At 36.8% G+C, this 17316-nt stretch overlaps 1 protein-coding gene across 1 annotated transcript; it reads right to left on the minus strand.

Moving 5' to 3' along the window:
* Positions 1 to 1656: 1656 nt before the first annotated feature.
* On the minus strand, positions 1657 to 11351 carry LOC132551932 (patched domain-containing protein 3-like). The gene is made up of 4 exons (XM_060216073.1): positions 11058 to 11351; positions 6214 to 7212; positions 5695 to 5895; positions 1657 to 3442 (listed from the first exon to the last, which is right to left on the minus strand). Exons 2-4 carry the CDS (start codon positions 7202 to 7204, stop codon positions 1953 to 1955), a joined length of 2682 nt encoding a protein of 893 aa, XP_060072056.1. The 5' UTR covers positions 7205 to 7212; positions 11058 to 11351; the 3' UTR covers positions 1657 to 1952.
* Between the last annotated feature and the right edge of the window lie 5965 nt (positions 11352 to 17316).

Here is a 17316-nt window from a genome sequence, read left to right on the forward strand (position 1 = left end):
ACTTGGCAGTAGGACGGCAATGATACATATATTTTGACAATAAGACATAAAGAAATTGTGAAGGAGAAGGTGTGTGTGTAAGGGATGCATCAAGAATGAAAGACAGTGGTTACGAAGAGTATAAAGAAAGATAAGCTGCACTACTGGGTTGCGTTGTCGAATGCAGGTTTCAAAGTTAATGAACATTGTTTAAACAAACACAATAATTGTATCAAAGACATCTTCAAATCGTTTAAACTCACTGATAAATTATTGGACAGAGTCGACATCATAAACGTGTCGATCTGGCATATCAAGATTTCTATATAGCATCAGATTGATACTATACCCAAGAGGAAGATTTCTAAATCATTGAGGTATTATAGAGCATCAGGTTGATACTATACCCAAGAGGAAGATTTCTAAATCATTGAGGTATTATAGAGCACTGGTTTCAAAGTTAATGAACATTGTTTAAACAAACACAATAATTGTATCAAAGACATCAGGTTGATACTATACCCAAGAGGAAGATTTCTAAATCATTGAGGTATTATAGAGCATCAGGTTGATACTATACCCAAGAGGAAGATTTCTAAATCATTGAGGTATTATATAGCATCAGATTGATACTATACAATTTTTCATTATAATGTATAATATGATAACAAATTAGACCTATTTGTAATGTAATACTGGTTTGCACTGACTGACATAATATCACATTATACCACAGTGCGATTTGTCCCATGGACACAGAGACCTAAACCGTAATCTACACCAAATGACACACCAAGTGACACAAACAGGTGACATACCAAATGACACACCAAGTGACACACCAGCGAGACCACAGGTGACACACCAAATGACACACCAATTGACACAACAGGTGACACACCAAATGACAAACCAAGTGACACACCAAGTGACACACCAGCGAGACCACAGGTGACACACCAAATGACACACCAAGTGACCCACCAGCGTCACAACATGTGACACGTCAAATGACACACCAAGCGACACAACAGGTGACATGTTTATACAGCAGTTAACCTTAATACGAACAATCTTGAAACCAGTTGATTTTCTCCCTTAAATGGTCCATTGTAACAATATGTAACAACAATAACATAGTGAAATCAGAGACAGATGAATCAATTTCGTAAATTTAAGGTAAGAACGTGAGTATGTTCCGATACGTATCCGTTTATTCGGTAAATAAATTACAATGATTAATGTAAGGATATTTTATTTTTCAACGTATAACAATATATACGATATTCTTTTCTGTCAATTTATAGTATGAAAACGAGAGCTCAATATTAAAAAACCTGATCACACTTATGCGTGGACGAATTATCTCCCTTTATCCTAATGTGTTATAATGTAGCAAGGCAATAATACCTGTTAGATAAACGATAATGATAATCAAACTTTCAAACAAAATGCTATTCATATCGATGATAAAGCAAACTGACAATGATCTTATTTAAAATAAAAATGAAATATAAATCATCTTTTACACATATGGCGTTACATAGCTTTATCAAATTACTAATACTGTGTATTAATTTGTATGATAAAACATATTAGAAAACAACAATCACAAAATATTTCACATTGAAAAACTACAACTTAATTTATACATAAGCAAAAATTCAATAAACCTAAAATCTGCTGCTCCATAACAAATAAATAAATAAATAAATAAATAAACCCAAAATCACATTCGAGTAAAAAAAATCGAAGCATATATGCATTTCACAACAACAATTTCTACAACATAACAAATAAATAAAACGTTTCTTCATATTCCATTAAAGATTGTCAACACAGTTCCACAAATTATTCCATTTAATACTGCAGTACTATTACACCGGTTATCCAAACAACAGAAAAGAAACAGATAGAAGAAAAGTAGTTGTAGTGCAATCACTGGATATGCTAAAGATTATACTCTAGTTGTATTAGAGGTGCGAAATCGTCGTATTGTCGCTAGTAGTCACATCAAGTGGTACCGAGATAGCTACATTACTCAGATCCGCTGATTCGTGTTTGTCACTACTAGTATTAGCTTGATGGTCTTTCGGTGTTTCGACGTTCACCTGTTTGTCGGATGACGTGTTAGAAGGCGTTAATTCCGTCACAGGTCCTACCAAGGAGAAAATCAGCGGAAGCAGCAACAACGCATGCGCAAGTCCAAATACCATTACTAGAAACATCAACTTGAAAAAACTCCTGAAGATGTATGAGGACGAAAATGCCAGGATAAGGATCCCCATTATCGAGGACAGGGCGGCGTTGATGATAGGTCCACCAGAACGATCTAAAGCTTTGTGTACACGTTCTTTTCGTGTGGCGCCATCTACAGTTATGTACGCATGGCAAATATGTGCACTAAAATCGACGGAAAATCCTATACTCATGACAATGTCTATCATAGTTATTCCACTTAGAGTGAGGTCCCAGTAATACATAAACCCGAACATTCCCGCGCATATCATCACCATGGTGCCAGTGACGCACACGACAAGTAACGGATGTGGCATAAACAGCACGGTAACCACAAACATGGCGGCTATGGCAATACCTACAGTTGTAAATGTTATAGAAAAAACAGAAGCGTATTCATCAAAAAATACAAAAGGCCAAGAAAAACAAACTACCGGAAGTGGAGAATTGTCTGCTACTTCGCGCATTCGCAGCATTATGTTTCCTTTTTGTTCGGATTCGGGTATATCTTTAGATAAGACAAAAAACCTAGCACCAACTATTTGTGTTTCAGCTTTGTTGAGGACTACGTCATTAGCGTGGTCAGTTCGGATTGTGAGAAAAATTTTCAGTCCGGCTATGAAGCTTGCCTCACTAGCAGAGCTATAAAACATGGATCTCTTGTAATCTGTTAGCCAGTCGGATCTGAATCTCGGATTGATGTCAACATCAGCGCTGGCATTAGATAACAAATCGGAAACACGACTTTGGATAGTGGCGTGGGAGTAGTTCTGCGCTGATGTAACCGTAAACCCTATGGTAATTTCTGACGAGAAATGATTCTCCAGGAGCTTACTGTAGGTATGATAGTACGAATCTTCGGTCACTAAATTACTGAGGAGTAAGCCTCGTTTAAAATTCATTATTCCGTAAACAGTTGATGTAACATAAGCAACGAACAGCACTACTATCGCTATTTTTCCAATGGGATTTTCAACGATATACTGGAAAAGTAGTTTCGGAAATTTTTCTAAATAGCTTTCGTTGTCACCTCTATTCTTCGGAGCTTTCCCGCCACAACAGAAAACTTGGCATTTGGATTTGCCCTCCGTTCGTAACTCTTCGCGAGTTTTTATAGGTTGACATGTCCCACAGTGGTTGTTTTCGGCGATCCGACGCTCATTGATTACCATACATGGGATGAAGAATGTCAACTGGTTCAAGTAACAGAAGATAACAGCAGCACCTACAACATACAAAAGGCTATACAGACTGCCCTGCTCTGAGACATGTTCTTATAAAGACAGCGGTGAATGTCCGATTAAAAAGAATGGCATTCCTGTTTCTTATACAGTACAAAAGAGTAATTAAGGATTGTGTCGAAGTGATATAAGGGGACATCGCCTTTCTACACAAATTAAGAGTAACACAGCCAAACAATTATAATACACTTTATATATATATACAACGGATTTAAATATAGAATAACTACGAAATAACGTCAGGAATACGTGTATTATCTAAACCACGCTAATTCATAGATTAAACATAACAGCTCATCAATGACGTGAACAGGTAAATCTGTAAATAAAGTCTTAATTTATCTTATTGGACAGGTAAGTAATCTGAACATATACTCAAGAGATAAAGAAATGCAGGGTGACATTGTTTGCAATATCTTGCGAACGTATGACGGGAAAATCTCGTGCACAGCAGTGTTGTGACATTGAGTTAAACTCTTCGTCATACCATTAAGGAGCCTTCATAGAGAGACATCATTTTGCTTATATTTTGATTAATGATAGCATTAAACAATGGCGCAGCTGATGGAAGTTCAGAGGGATCAGGCCATTGCTATGATTATGCAAGGTCAAAGGCAAATACAGGTTATCAGACATTCCGGTGTCCATATTTGCACTATAGAACGTCTTGTTAGACGTCTAAGGGAAACTTGGCGGGTTGCTAACAGACCTAGATCTGGGCGTCCGCGTGTGACGTCACGACGTTAGGACAGGTTGATTTGTCTCGCGCATTTGCGCAATTGGCACCTCACTTTCACTAAATCTGCCCTTCATACCATAGGTACTCATTACCGCTCTATCCATGCAAAACTGTAAGGAAACGATTGCGAAAAGTTGGTCTGCGGGCACGTCCCCTGTTTGTAGGTCTGCCCCTTAACGCTGCTCGTCGCCAGCGACGTATGGCTGAGGTGGCGGCACATGCCACCAAAATATTCCCATTGAGGCAGTGGAGGCGGGACTTGTTTACAGATGAATCCCGGTTGCACTGTTTCGAGCAGACGTTCGATGTCGTGTATACCGACGTCGTGGAGAACGTTTTGCCGACTGTTGCGTAGTAAAAACCGCTATGTTTGGGGGTGGATCGGTTATGGTGTGGGGAGGAATTTCACATGGAGTTAAATCACCACTTGTGGTAGCGGATAATTTAACTGTCGAAACGTATAGGGATGAGATCTCCGACCCCGTGTTGTCGCATTATTGCAGCAGAACAACCTCACATTCCAGCAGGATAATGCTCAGCCCCATGCAGCGAGGATCTAACGCGAGTTTTTCACTAACAACAATATCCACCCACTGGACTGGCCGCCATACAGCCCCGACCTATCCCTTATAGAGCACTCGTGGGACCAGCTGGATAGACAGGTTCGACGACGCCAGCCTCCCCGTCCCTCTGGCCCAACCGAGAGCATCTCTCTTGGAAGAATTGGCAAACAAATCAACGAGGAGGAAAACTCACTCATGAACTCCATGCCTAGGAGGATCAGGGCTGTTGATAGAGCGAACATAACAGGTATTGACTAGCCAGCAGCTCTCCCACAATTAGTCCATTTCGATTTCAGATTACAGAGTTATCTTTCAATTCCCTTCAATTACTCCTAAATCACTTACCAGATAAAAATCGTTGATTTTGCGTTTGTTCTGTATGGATTTATCATCACTCTTACTTTAAAATATTGAACATTATACTCGACGTCTTGTCTAGTATCATCTTCAAATTTTACCCTACGTTTCTTTATCCCTTGAGTATATGAATCATTCCTTTTATTATTTATTAATTATTCCTATTAATTATTTGTAATTTCACTACAACTTCCTTGATAAAGATGACAGTGCTGTCGTGAAGGATGAAATATATACCAATCGTTGCTGTGGTTTTTTTTATGTTATTGGACTGGTGACGTTACAGGGTTAAAGTCACATCTATGTAAATTATAAACAAAACTGTCCATCAATTTCAAACTATAATTACCGACAAATCTGTCACTTTAAGTACCATACGTACTACACGAGATATCATCCTAAAGTTGTTTCCGATAGTAAAACCACATTGATGATACTGTTATAATTTAGGATCCCTAACCTAAATACTTAACTGTGATATGATAAATGTATCATCTTAATATCACACCTGAGATAAAATGACAACAATAAGTTGTAAAAACTGCTATTGCATTACAGAGTGTTAACGGGGGTTTACCTGCGTACACACAGAAGTTCCTGACGCTGATAAAGGAAGCTGATGCACCAATGGCGAACGCCAGAAAGTCAGTGATGGACGTTATGGTAATGGCCACGCCCCCTGTCCTCATCGTCTCCTTGATCCGATCCTCAATCGTTCCTTTGAATGAGCTGTCCGCCAGACAGGACATCAGAATGAACATGTCATCCAGACCAATACCTACATTTAACAAACGATCAAATTTTAAATAACAAATCAGATGTTTGATCCAAAAACATATCTTTAAACCAAAACTAAAACACAAATCCGATAAGAGTTCAATTTTGAAAATATAAATGTTCGATGCTCGTTAGTATATTGTTGGTTCTGTCTTTGTTTACTAGGATTTTATTTGGGAGCGTGACATTACTTACTTGGATTGACCAAAATTTACATGGCAGGTGTTGTCTATGGAGCAGAAGACAGTCACCCTTCCGGAACACCTGGTCTTTTCAAAACCTTCAGACAAACGATTATCCTATACTTACGACTACCTACCGATGATCAGAAAAGGAAGCGTTCCAACGATGCTGACAAACTTGACACCAACCATACTGACAAGGCCGAAGGAACCTAAGATAGAGAAGCATGTTGCGAAAACACCAGCACGCCCCAAATTCTGTCTGTCTGACACACAGTCTCCTCCAGAAGTGGCAAATCCAGCGTAAGTAAGCATCATTGTGAAGGTAAGAGCAAAGTAAAAGATATCCCCGTTCACGTTTTTATCCAATTCGTCGTCTAGAGATGATGACGTTGAATAAGTTATGTCCAGTAATGACGAGGACATGGCACCTAGTACTTCTATATACTTGTCTTCCCAGGCTTCGGACAGTGTCATTGCAGTTGTTGTGTCCTGACGTAGAAAGAAAGTCAATCTAACCATCTTTGCGGAAGTGAGGTAACTCCCTGTTGACTGCGCATCCCCAAACGTACCGCTAAGATATTCAAAATTAAACAGAGGATAGCTAATGGCGTTGGCTGTCATAGCATTGCGGAAGACTGTGCTGAAAACAACATCTCCTTCAACAACACACTTTCCATTTCGTAAGGCACAAACATTTGTCAGATCTGCAGTTGTATCACCACTAGTCACGTTAACATTTTCTTTGATGCGGTTATATATATTTTCAATTTCATCCACATACGCTGTAGATAATATACTTGATCCATTTTTAGTTTTTACAATGAAGTCAGCATACTTGTTTTCCTCAGTAATACTTTTACTGTGGAAGTTTGTGCCAGACATGTCTTCCACAAAAACAGCCTGAACGGCTGCTCGGTCTACCTTGGACTGACTGTTTTGAGGAGTATACAAAGTCTCTGTGTCCGTTTCTGCTTCTATCCTGATCAGTCCTATTCCCAGGAGACAGTTGATGACCACACATGCCATCAATACATGCCATGGATATCTCGATACAATGACTCCATATTTCTCGAAGGGAGTTGCTAGCTTATCTTCCCATCTCTTGTAAATTCTCGTGAAACTCATTTTCGTGCCTGTAATTTGAAATGGTGAATAAGTTCAGAAATATTCAAAATTATATATATAAAAAAAAAAAAAAAACAATGACATGAGATCTACTTATAAAACAAACAGAGCTTCCTTTACCTGACCTCTTGGTACCATGTTGATTTGACCAAAGATTTAGCCCCGGGGAAAAACAGCATTGACCTCATAGACTTAAGGACATGAACTCAGTGTCCTGTTTATATGCAGTGAATATATACATAGTTCTACATCAGAATATAAGTCTGGTTCTACATCAGAATACAAGTCTGGTTCTACATCAGAATGTAAGTCTGGTTCTACATCATAATATAAGTCAGACTCTACATCAGAATATAAGTCAGACACTACATCAGAATATAAGTCAGGTTCTACATCAAAATATAAGCCAGACTCTACATCAGAATATAAGTCAGGTTCTACATCAGAATATAAGTCAGACTCTACATCAGAATATAAGTAAGACTCTACATCAGAATATAAGTCAGACTCTACATCAGAATATAAGTCAGGTTCTACATCAGAATATAACTCAGACTCTACATCAGAATATAAGTCAGACTCTACATCAGAATATAAGTCTGGTTCTACATCAGAATATAAGTCAGACTCTACATCAGAATATAAGTCAGACTCTACATCAGAATATAAGTCTGGTTCTACATCAGAATATAAGTCAGACTCTACATCAGAATATAAGTCAGACTCTACATCAGAATATAAGTCAGACTCTACATCAGAATATAAGTCTGGTTCTACATCAGAATATAAGTCAGGTTCTACATCAGAATATAAGTCAGACTCTACATCAGAATATAAGTCAGACTCTACATCAGAATATAAGTCAGGTTCTACATCAGAATATAAGTCAGACTCTACATCAGAATATAAGTCAGACTCTACATCAGAATATAAGTCAGGTTCTACATCAGAATATAAGTCAGACTCTACATCAGAATATAAGTCAGACTCTACATCAGAATATAAGTCAGACTCTACATCAGAATATAAGTCTGGTTCTACATCAGAATATAAGTCAGACTCTACATCAGAATATAAGTAAGACACTACATCAGAATATAAGTCAGACTCTACATCAGAATATAAGTCAGACTCTACATCAGAATTTGAGTCAGACTACATCAGACTCTACATCAGAATATAAGTCAGACTCTACATCAGAATATAAGTAAGACACTACATCAGAATATAAGTCAGACTCTACATCAGAATTCGAGTCAGACTACATCAGAATATAAGTCAGACTCTACATCAGAATATAAGTCAGACTCTACATCAGAATATAAGTAAGACACTACATCAGAATATAAGTCAGACTCTACATCAGAATTCGAGTCAGACTACATCAGAATATAAGTCAGACTCTACATCAGAATTCGAGTCAGACTACATCAGACTCTACATCAGAAGTCTAAATGAGACTCTGGTTTATTTGTTATTCGGGATTAGCTGTATCTGCTGACGGGAGTTCACTTAAAATCTGCCATGTACCAAAAACCATTCAAAATATCACCACTTCTTCTGTGTATGAATATCTTTTTTCTTCAAAATGAAGGAACATTTTGCATCAACGCAACTCAGATATCTATTTTCTAAAAACTACAACTGGAGACAACAATAACTGAGGAAGTCAACTCACAAAGGTGTTTCTAAGGACACAGAGATGAGTGACTCCAGGGAAGAACTACAAGGATCCAGGTATCAGTGACTCTAAGGGAATCAAGAGACATAAATATTGGTGTCTCTAGAGAGGAAGACACAGTGACAACGATATTGGTGTCTCTACAGACAATACCTTAAGTGACCTAGATATTGATATCTCTATGGACAATAACTACAGTGACCTAGATATTGGTGTCTCTATGGACAATAACTCCAGGGACCTAGATATCGGTGTCACTATGGACAATAATTCCAGGGACCTAGATATTGGTGTCACTATGGACAATAATTCCAGGGACTTAGATATTGATGTCTCTATGGACAATAACTTCAGGGACCTAGATATTGGTGTTACTATGGACAATAATTCCAGGAATCCGGATACTGGTGTCTCAATGGACAATATTTCCAGGGACCTAGATATTGATGTCTCTATGGACAATAACTCTAGGACAACGATATTGGTGTCTCTATGGACGATACCGTCAGTAACCTAGATATCGGTGTCTCTATGGACAATACCCTCAGTGACCAAGATATTGATATATCTATATACAAGAACTCTAGGGACCTAGATAATGGTGTTTCTATGGACAATAACTACAGGACAACTATATTGGTGTCTGTATGGACGATACCGTCAGTGACCTAGATATCGGTGTCTCTATGGACAATAACTCCAGGGACCTAGATATTGGTGTCACTATGGACAATAATTCCAGGGATCCGGATACTGGTGTCTCAATGGACAATATCTCCAGGGACCTAGATATTGATGTCTCTATGGACAATAACTCCAGAACAACGATATTGGTGTCTCTATGGACGACACCATCAGTGACCTAGATATCGGTGTCTCTATGGACAATACCCTCAGTAACCTAGATGTTGATATCTCTATATACAAGAACTCTAGGGACCTAGATATTGGTGTTTCTATGGCCAATAACTACAGGACAACGATATTGGTGTCTCTATGGACGATACCGTCAGTGACCTAGATATTGGTGTCTCTATGGACAATACCCTCAGTGACCTAGATATTGATATCTCTATGTACAAGAACTCTAGGGACCTAGATATTGATGTCTCTATGGACAACAACTCCAGGACAACGATATTGGTGTCTCTATGGACGATACCGTCAGTGACCTAGATATTGGTGTCTCTATGGACAATACCCTCAGTGACCTAGATATTGATATCTCTATGTACAAGAACTCTAGGGACCTAGATATTGGTGTCTCTATGGACAATAACTACAGTGACCTAGATATTGGTGTCTCTATGGACAATTACTCCAGGGACCTAAATATTGGTGTCTCTATGGACAATAACTCCAGGGACCTAGATATTGGTGTCTCTATGGACAATTACTCCAGGGACCTAGATATTGGTGTCTCTATGGACAATAATTCCAGGGACCTAGATATTGGTGTATCTATGGACAATAACTCCAGTGACCTAGATACCAATGTCTTAAGTGACACTAACCCCGGGACCTAGATATCTATGTATTTAGTGACACTAACCCCGGGACCAAGATATCAATGTATTTAGTGACACTTACTCTGGGACCTTTTGCTCGGGACTGTCATTTCAGGGTACACAAAGTCCTTTAATTTCAGAAAATGAAATGACTGCGTGATTTTCGAGACCGTTAAATACCAGTACAAATGACTCTATGTGAAACAAATAGGATTGAACCGGTTATTATAACACCACGTATATATATATATATATATAATGTACCTAAGGTACTTTAACCTATCAAAGTCACAGATCAAACCTCCATAGGCACTGGTCAGTAAACCTTGGAAGGGACGTATAACCCAGTAGTGATTACGTGAGTGAAATTAGCCATTATATGAAAACTACTTAATAGCAACACTACAGACCACTGACTGCAGACACATGAACCAGAATACTGTATATATATATATAGGTATATAACACAGTTCGGCATATATAATAGCACACAGGAGTGTGATAAGATAGACACTATTGATTTACCCTTAATTCATCTTCTACGTGATTCTAGGATAAATATGATGTAAATAGACCTATAACGATGGTCACATCTCTACAAAGATAGGTATACAATGTACTTATATACATGTGTGTAACGATTCAGACTATTGAATTACGTTACCTCAAAATACCACGAAAAAATCGCCACAGCAAGGACAGCACGCTTGTCATTCACACGTTTTCAGGCTCATTACATAAACTTGTGTAACTGGTTACCGCGGAAACACTGCAAACTGATATGTTCCTCATCATTCTCCTATTTTTGAAACCCTTCATACATGGATGTTTACTTCCGGTTAAGTGTAAAATAAATGTCTGCCGGGTGAACAATGGTGTATAATGGCGTTCAGGCTTATAATGAAACCTGTCTTGTATTCAGTGTATGTAAACAGTTGAAACTAGGGCCACCACGTGTCCTCGGGCCGTTTACGGGTCATGTCACACAGTTCTGACAAACTCGGTGCTAGTGGTGGAACACACGGTTTACATGTGTACGCGATACACCCTGTGTATGTGTGCATAATGCTCAGTAGTCTGCAGCGAGAACAGACACCAACGCCTGACCACAGAATCATAACTGGTAGTATGGCATAGAAACGCGGGAAACCCAGACTTTTTTTCAGTCATTTAGACCCAACTAACAGTAAAGGAAGGAATTGTAAGTCTGTGAACAAACTAACATGTTTTAAATTATTTTGTTGTTTCTTCAATTATTTACAATTAAACGATTAAAAGAAAAATGCACTTGTTAGAAAGTTGTCTTACTGTTGTTCACACGTTCACATATAATAGTATTTTATAACTGGAAGGTAAGTATTATGAAGCATGGTTTCAAATCTCCAAACTTTGAGCACACGAAGGTAATAATTGATTCATGTTGTCCACAATTAAATGCAGAAGGCAACATTGATAGTTAAGTGGAGGGAGATAGAGGTAAGGTAGTTTAATGAATGCTTTGTCGATACAGCAGTAAAAATAAGGATGTATACAATGTTATTTAAATTTTCTTGCGATGACTTTTTTTGAAATATAAGAGACTGGTTTTGATTTCAAATCATTTTGGTTTTTTTTCTTGGCAATGTTTCTATCGACTTATTTCTTCTTTAGTTAAGTTGAAATTTAATTGTACTCAATATAGATATTTTACCAAACAAACGTAGTCTAAATACGCTAATTTTTCATATCTGTAAAGTAATCAAGAAAGGAAAATTTTGATAGATGGCTAAATGTTATTTATATGTTCAGAAAATGAACATTCTTAAAGATGTTTATATTATTTATCTATTTATTTATTTGATTTATTTTTTTATTTATTTTTGTTTGTTTTTGCTTTCTGTTAATTAATTTACTCTTAGCGGATATCAAGATTAGAAAATTGGGGTTCGCATTGCGTTTTTATTGGTTTCTTTACATTTGTTTTTGTTTTCCTCCTTCCGAGGTCAGGAAGGGCTTTTGTTCTCAGGAACATGCCAGGATACATCTAAGACAAGGACTTTGTAACCAACAAACTGTAAGCTAGGTTACACAACAGGCAAACAGAAACTAATTTATAAATCACTTCCTTGTTACCGTCCTGACCACGGAAGAACGGAAGATAGCGGGAGTTTGAACGTACTTTACCTCTCTCCAGGAAAATGCTGCGGAGTTTATGTTATTAGTACGTATACCACGCTAAGCGAACATTGAAAATAATGCAAAAAGGCTCTACATTATAATAATTAAAATTATGACTGCTATGAAGTTAGGACAACATGTTTGGCAGCAATGAAGCATGACAATGCAACTTACAGAGGTGTTAGGGCATCGAGGCTCTATCAATAGGAGTAACCTGAAATTTATTCAATCGACGTGCAGGAGATAGCAATTAACAGTTAACTTTTGAAGTTAGGCGCTAGAAACACATTTTCGAAGCAACGTAGCTTGGGATGACAAATGTTATTAAATTAAATATACCTGTCACGTGCAAAGCATTTGATGCGGCATATATACATTATCTGTATCCCCTTTACACATCGTAGTCACACGTCACTAAATATACATTATCTGTATCCCCTTTACACATCATAGTCACAACGTCATTAAATATACATTATCTGTATCCCCGTTACATATCGTAGTCACACGTCACTAAATATACATTATCTGTATCCCCTTTACACATCGTAGTCACACGTCACTAAATATACATTATCTGTATCCCCTTTACACATCATAGTCACACCGTCACTAAATATACATTATCTGTATCCCCTTTACACATCGTAGTCACACGTCATTAAATATACATTATCTGTATCCCCTTTACAGATCATAGTCACACCGTCATTAAATATACATTATCGGTATCCCCTTTACACATCATAGTCACACCGTCACTAAATATACATTATCTGTATCCCCTTTACACATCATAGTCACAATGTCACTAAATATACATTATCTGTATCCCCTTTACACATCGTAGTCACACGTCATTAAATATACATTATCTGTATCCCCTTTACAGATCATAGTCACACCGTCATTAAATATACATTATCGGTATCCCCTTTACACATCATAGTCACAATGTCACTAAATATACATTATCTGTATCCCCTTTACACATGATAGACATACCACCACTCAATCTACATTATCTGTATCCCCTTTACACATCATAGTCACACCGTCACTAAATATACCTTATCTGCATCCCCTTTACACATCATAGTCACACCGTCACTAAATATACCTTATCTGTATCCCCTTTACACATCATAGTCACACCGTCACTCAATCTACATTATCTGTATCCCCTTTACACATCATAGTCACACCGTCACTAAATATACCTTATCTGCATTCCCTTTACACATCATAGTCACACCGTCACTAAATATACATTATCTGTATCCCCTTTACACATCATAGTCACACCGTCACTAAATATACATTATCTGCATCCCCTTTACACATCATAGTCACAATGTCATGGTGGAGTGATTTTTGGTTTTGTCAAGGTTTTTGTTGTATTTTTGTTTTGTTTTGTTTTTTTTTTGTTGTTTGTTTTTGTTTTTATATGTGTCTGTTTTGCTTTTTGTTACCATTTTTTGTTTTTTGTTTGCATTTTTTCCTTGTGAATTTTAATGGTTCTTAGGACAGGAAACAGTTTAGATTTTGGAAGGGGATAACTTGATATAATATCAGATATATAATCAATGCAGATATCGCAAGACCAAAATATTTTACTTTCATATCAATCAACTAATCAATGGCACATTCGTAGAAAAACTGTCTAAAACATTATTGATACATAACATTAACAATAACATCGGTATAGAATAATATAGACACAACAGTTCACTGGTATATCAATCCACTACATCAGATAATATAGACACAACAGTTCACTGGTATATCAATCCACTACATCAGATAATATAGACACAACAGTTCACTGGTATATCAATCCACTACATCAGATAATATAGACACAACAGTTCACTGGTATATCAATCCACTACATACAATAATATAGACACAACAGTTCACTGGTATATCAATCCACTACATCAGATAATACAGACACAACGGTTCACTGGTATATCAATCCACTACATCAGATAATATAGACACAACAGTTCACTGGTATATCAATCCACTACATCAGATAATATAGACACAACAGTTCACTGGTATATCAATCCACTACATCAGATAATATAGACACAACAGTTCACTGGTATATCAATCCACTACATCAGATAATATAGACACAACAGTTCACTGGTATATCAATCCACTACATCAGATAATATAGACACAACAGTTCACTGGTATATCAATCCACTACATACAATAATATAGACACAACAGTTCACTGGTATACCAATCCACTACATCAGATAATATAGACACAACAGTTCACTGGTATATCAATCCACTACATACAATAATATAGACACAACAGTTCACTGGTATATCAATCCACTACATCAGATAATATAGACACAACAGTTCACTGGTATATCAATCCACTACATAAGATAATATAGACACAACAGTTCACTGGTATACCAATCCACTACATACAATAATATAGACAAAACAGTTCACTGGTATATCAATCCACTACATACAATAATATAGACACAACAGTTCACTGGTATATCAATCCACTACATCAGATAATATAGACACAACAGTTCACTGGTATATCAATCCACTACATACAATAATATATACACAACAGTTCACTGGTATATCAATCCACCACATACAATAATATAGACACAACAGTTCACTGGTATACCAATCCACTACATCAGATAATATAGACACAACAGTTCACTGGTATATCAATCCACTACATACAATAATATAGACACAACAGTTCACTGGTGTATCAATCCACTACATCAGATAATATAGACACAACAGTTCACTGGTATATCAATCCACTACATCAGATAATATAGACACAACAGTTCACTGGTATATCAATCCACTACATCAGATAATATAGACACAACAGTTCACTGGTATATCAATCCACTACATACAATAATATATACACAACAGTTCACTGGTATATCAATCCACCACATACAATAATATAGACACAACAGTTCACTGGTATACCAATCCACTACATCAGATAATATAGACACAACAGTTCACTGGCATATCAATCCACTACATACAATAATATAGACACAACAGTTCACTGGTATATCAATCCACTACATACAATAATATAGACACAACAGTTCACTGGTATATCAATCCACTACATCAGATAATATAGACACAACAGTTCACTGGTATATCAATCCACTACATACAATAATATAGACACAACAGTTCACTGGTGTATCAATCCACTACATACAATAATATAGACACAACAGTTCACTGGTATATCAATCCACTACATCAGATAATATAGACACAACAGTTCACTGGTATATCAATCCACTACATCAGATAATATAGACACAACAGTTCACTGGTATATCAATCCACTACATACAATAATATAGACACAACAGTTCACTGGTATATCAATCCACTACATACAATAATATATACACAACAGTTCACTGGTATATCAATCCACTACATACAATAATATAGACACAACAGTTCACTGGTATATCAATCCACTACATACAATAATATAGACACAACAGTTCACTGGTATATCAATCCACTACATCAGATAATATAGACACAACAGTTCACTGGTAAATCAATCCACTACATCAGATAATATAGACACAACAGTTCACTGGTATATCAATCCACTACATACAATAATATAGACACAACAGTTCACTGGTATATCAATCCACTACATCAGATAATATAGACACAACAGTTCACTGGTATACCAATCCAATACATCAGATAATATCATAAAGCATTTGCTTAAGATATAGTCATATCAACGTATTACTGCTACAAACTTACACTTACAAATATACCATTTAATAGGAATGTTTTGATAACATGTACGGAAATAGATACAACATTCAAGATATCACTGTAGGTATAATAATCATATATATCTACTCATCTTGGCTAAATCGGACAAATTTATGTAACAATGCCAACTTATTAGAACGAGAAAATACCAGAAAAAGATGCATTCTTTCTTTTTCGGTTATAAAAAGTTAACATTTTCATATTATGCACGGAATACATCAGTGTCAGGATTCCAACAGTTTTCAAATAAAAAAAGAAGTTATGTATACACTTAGCTAGTCACACGAATTTGTACACACCAATTTGTTGTCAACGTATATTGTAAAATCGCACTTAGTACAAGCACCGAAACAGATCTTAGAAAGTGGTCGATCTTACCATACGTACAACATACAGGTAAATCTTACCACGCGTATAACAAACAGGTAAATATTACCACACCTACAACATACAGGTAAATACTACCACACATACACCATACAAGTAAATAGTACCACATGTACAACATACAGGTAAATCGTGCCACATGTACACAACATACAAATAAGCCTTTCCATACGTACAGCATACAGGTAAATCTTGCCACATGTACAACATACAGGTAAATCTTACCACACGTACAACATACAGGTAAATCTTACAACTCGTACAACATACAGGTAAATCTTGCCACATGTACACAACATACAAATAAGCCTTTCCATACGTACAGCATACAGGTAAATCTTGCTACATGTACAACATACAGGTAAATCTTACCACACGTACAACATACATGTAAATCTTGCTACATGTACAACATACAGGTAAATCTTGCTACATGTACAACATACAGGTAAATCTTGCTATATGTACAACATACAGGTAAATCTTGCCACATGTACAACATACAGGTAAATCTTACCTTACGT

Source organism: Ylistrum balloti, unplaced genomic scaffold (assembly GCF_031769215.1).
Source record: "Ylistrum balloti isolate Yb309-2 unplaced genomic scaffold, AGI_CSIRO_Ybal_v1 Utg370226, whole genome shotgun sequence".
NCBI lineage: Eukaryota > Metazoa > Mollusca > Bivalvia > Pectinida > Pectinidae > Ylistrum > Ylistrum balloti.